The sequence below is a fragment of the Crocodylus porosus genome, unplaced genomic scaffold, assembly GCF_001723895.1.
Source record: "Crocodylus porosus isolate Cpor-Errol unplaced genomic scaffold, CroPor_comp1, whole genome shotgun sequence".
NCBI classification, from domain to species: Eukaryota; Metazoa; Chordata; order Crocodylia; family Crocodylidae; genus Crocodylus; species Crocodylus porosus.
This window is the reverse complement of record NW_017728920.1, coordinates 5,052,986-5,057,117: the sequence shown is the minus strand read 5'-3', so window position 1 is coordinate 5,057,117 and position 4,132 is coordinate 5,052,986. Positions and strand designations below refer to the sequence as shown.

General features: G+C 37.6%; 1 protein-coding gene across 2 annotated transcripts in view; it reads left to right on the top strand.

The window, feature by feature from the left end:
• The window catches only part of SLC25A16 (solute carrier family 25 member 16), a 21,715-nt gene extending 18,595 nt beyond the window's left edge, over window positions 1–3,120 (top strand). For both annotated transcript variants that reach the window (XM_019538502.1, XM_019538503.1), the window contains one exon: window positions 1,334–3,120. In XM_019538502.1, coding sequence (XP_019394047.1) covers window positions 1,334–1,490 — 157 coding nt within the window. In that variant the 3' untranslated portion in view covers window positions 1,491–3,120. The remainder of the gene's footprint in view (window positions 1–1,333) is intronic.
• The last annotated feature ends 1,012 nt before the right edge of the window (window positions 3,121–4,132 follow it).

The window sequence follows — 4,132 nt, the reverse complement described above, 5'->3', positions numbered from 1 at the left end:
TAGCCTCTCCTCATAGGGCCTACCCTGTTGCCCCCTGATCATGCAAGTGGCCCTCCTCTAGACCCTCTCAATGCTGTCCACATCCTTCCTGAAGTGCAGCACCCAGAACTGGATGAAGTACACCAACTGCGGCCTAACCAGTGTCGCATAGAGGGGGAGGATCACCTCCTTGGACCTCCTCGTGATGCATCTATGGATGCATGACAAGGTGCAGTTAGCCTTCCTGAGATATCCTATCCATGAGATATGGATAAAAGATCCATATCTGAGAATGGTAAAAATCTGTCATTCACACTTCACTTTCTGTGCTGTTTTTCCTGGTTGACTTACTAGAATCCCCAGTAATGGGAGACACTGTGGTTCTCGTATCTTAGGCTTTTCCATAGTGTGGTAACTTCGGGTAGACACAAAAGCTCCATAACATAACATCATCCTATTGAATTAATACTTTTCTTGAGATGGCATTTGTACCAAACAAATTGAGGTCCACAGTTGCTGTACTCTTTGTAAGCATCATCTAGTTAATGTATTGCTTTTCAGCTGTCTATGAAAGACCCAATTACTAGTTTTAGTGGGCTCTTGCTTCCTGCATTAGCAGTAATTAACTATTTTAAAGAAACTAGTCTAATTAATATAGTCTTGGCAATTGTATGTGGAGGAATTCTAGTATTGAGAGACAGTAGTTAGCAGGAGGTTAGCTATCATGTATAGCTTTGAGCATTCGGAAGAGCATAGAACATGTGTTTGGGAAGTAATTTCTTCAGGAGTCAGTGTGTTGAAAACCTGGATTTCTACTGCACTACTCCTTATTTTACCATTTATCTGCTAATAGTTGTATGCCTCCTTCAGTACTAAAGGAAAACAGACACTTAGCTGAAGATCAAATGCATATACTGCATTAATAATAAGCTAAAATGGTGTATCTGTGAAAAAGGCACAGCTCTTTATCAGAGACTGTTATGTAAGCCTAGAAACTCATTATTTAAGCAAGGTCTGAAATACACAAATTGCTTTAAAACTTGAGCCTTAAAGAAGGATGGCCATGTAATTAATCCCCTTGTCTGGGATCTGTAACAGTTGTAATCTTGGCTTTGATACAGACTTCCTCCGCTAACTCTCTGATTTAAGTATTTCTCTTGTAAAATAGAGATAATACTTTCCTACCTCACAAAAGACTTGCCAGGTTATCAAATTTTTGAGGGGTGTCATGCAACTTATTTTTTATGCTAAGAAATTTCTAAAGAAAGATGTACGCTTAAAGTTTAGTTTTTTTTTAAAAAATATAACATAAATCTGTGTTGAATAAAAGCTTGGGTTCTTTTTGTCTTTCCAGTACAATGGTGCAGACACTGAAGTATATTTATCAAAACCATGGAATACGAAGAGGATTATACCGTGGTTTATCTCTGAATTATATTCGTTGTATTCCTTCACAGGCTGTGGCTTTTACCACATATGAACTTATGAAACAGTTCCTGCACCTCAACTAAAGTATTTTTTGTAAAGTACATTGCAAGACTGTGGCATGTGTCTACATGTTATATTTCTGAGTAAATCACTTGAAATGGGATATTTAATTTGTCACTGTGAGACTACTGGTATCTTGGTATTTTATTTTCCCAAAAAAACCAACATGGTGTAATAAAACCTTTTGGAGTCAAAGCAGGTTGTCCAAAATTAACATTATCTTGCTATAATCAACTCTCTGTACTTGAAACTTTAGGCTCCCTTAGGTTAATTATGTATCATTGTACATTTGTCATGGATATTGTGAAAGGAACTTTATATTTTTTTAAATACGGGTTTCAAAGTGACTGCTGTTTAGCTTTACTATGCCATTCCACAATTTTAATATTATTTATTATTGTGTTGCTTCTTGAGCTAAGCTAAAGAAAGAGAGAAAAGAATACACTAAAATACAGTTAATTGTATTTTCGGGAAGCTGTTAAGCCCTATAAAAGTAGAACTTTGGCAGCCCTTAGTTTGTATGGCTTCATTTTTCTTGCACAAGTATTTTGTTGCATAGAATTAGATAATACTTTTATGCATCTCTTCAGGGTAAACATTTTAGTAAATATGAAAATCTTTTCAGCCATTGCAGTTAACGTTGCTAATGTTCTTACATACATCTCATTACTAATCTTGTGATTTGGAAGCCAGTAACTTTACCTATTGTCATTTGTAAGCACTATTATGGTTAATATTGCTTACAGTAACAAATGGTAGTCAAAAGGTCTCTGAAAACAATTTAGTATGGGCCTAATCCTGCAAGGTATTATGTATTTTTTATAAAGTGCTGACTGCCCTCTACTTTCTTTAATGGAGGTGGAGGGTACTCTACAGTTTTCAGTGTCGGCCCCTATATCCAGACTTGTTTATGTTGCAATGTATGGGGGTAATATAGACAAGGATGGGTATGCTGTTGCATTTACTTTTTTGGGCATATGGACCATTTACATACTTAAAGGGCCAGAAAAGTAAATGAAGGCTAAAGTGAAGTGTGTTCATAAATGCATTCTCTCTGTAGCATAGCATGCAACATTCTGCAATGCTGACTTTTATTTTTTTCCTGCTATGGTTGCTGTACATTTCATTGTAGCACATGGATATGGTACCAGGTCTGTTAATAAGTTATAAATGTTCGTATAGTTTTGTTTTAAACACTTCAACTGAAAAGCTATAAGACTACAGTAATTGTTTTACATTTATTTTAAGCGATGTAAGTTATTATTTATTGTAATTAAATGAATAGTATCCTTTAGGAATTGGTTATATGGATATAGTACCTGAACTACTGGTTACAAGAACAATATTGCATATTTTAACAAGTAGGTTAAAAACAGGAATTTGAGTTTATTCCCCCAATAATAGCTTTTTCTGGGATGATTTCCTCCCTCCCCACCATTTTCTTAAAGTAAGTATTTCCTTGCTATTTGACTATGTAGTTATATTCAAGTGATATGTATATAGGTTTATTTTGTTAAAAATCTGAGTAACAACTCAATACCTCTTATTTGAAATATTGTGATTTGCAGCTAATAAGTGCATGGTTTTGGAATTATTGCTTATTTACCCTTGTAAATTAAAATAAAGTTGTCGTGCTTGATTTGATTTAATAGCGACTTCAATTAAACTAAAGATCAGAGGAAAAGTTTAAGTTAAAGGAAAACTAAGCTTAGTGCTTAGGGGAACTCTAATTCCATAACTTAGTAGTTTCATGCATAAACTTATATTAGATGGACTTACTAGTTGTAAAAATGGTTCTTTGCAAGCTTTTGGGCACATATCGTGTCTACCCAAAAAACCTTTTCTGCCTGTCCTTAGACTAGTGGTCACTAGTGGTAGGTCTCACAGCCTCTTGCAGTAGATCTGAGGCTGGGGTGGGGGCTGAGTGCCCATGTGCATGCACACGTGCGGCGCAGCCCAGCAGGTCAGTCTGTGGGGGAGGGAAGGGGCAGGGGCTAGATTGAGGCCCCCGCAGTGAAGGACAGTACTGTGGAGGCAGAAGCAGGGCTAATTTGAGTGGGGCTCTGGCACGGTGGGATTTACCTGCTGGGGAGTCATGCTTCCAAATAATTTTTTTCTCCCTCTGCCTCAATCTTCCCCTGCCTTCCCACCTGACAGACTTACCTGCTGAGCGGGGGGAAGGTGATGGCAGCACATGGTAGATCTTGGGTTGCTTTTAAACGCCAAAGGTGATCTCCTACTTAAAAAGGTTGGAGACCACTGTCTTGAACCAACACATCTACAACCAACAACCCTAATGCATAGGCTTAAAATTTTAAGTTTGTAAAACCACTTTGCAAAGAGAGAATTTTTGAAATGCCAACTTTCTTGTCTTTGAACAGGTGAAATTAATAATAAATCATGCAAATCTTTTAATCTGTGCTCTAGAATCCGCACTTCCATTTTTTTACTGCTGCATGTCATGGAAATTTTTTTTAAGTGTGTGCTGCCAATACAGAAGAGGTTAAACTGACATGCGCAGTTTGAAGCTGTGAGTGGAAATTTCCAAGGCTCACCCAGTCCTTGCCCCCTGGGTGACCTGCGGAGCTGTCAATCATTGCTGACCTACTTTCCCCACAGACCCATGCTCAGATTGTGTCAGCTTCTGACTGAGAGCATGCTCAGT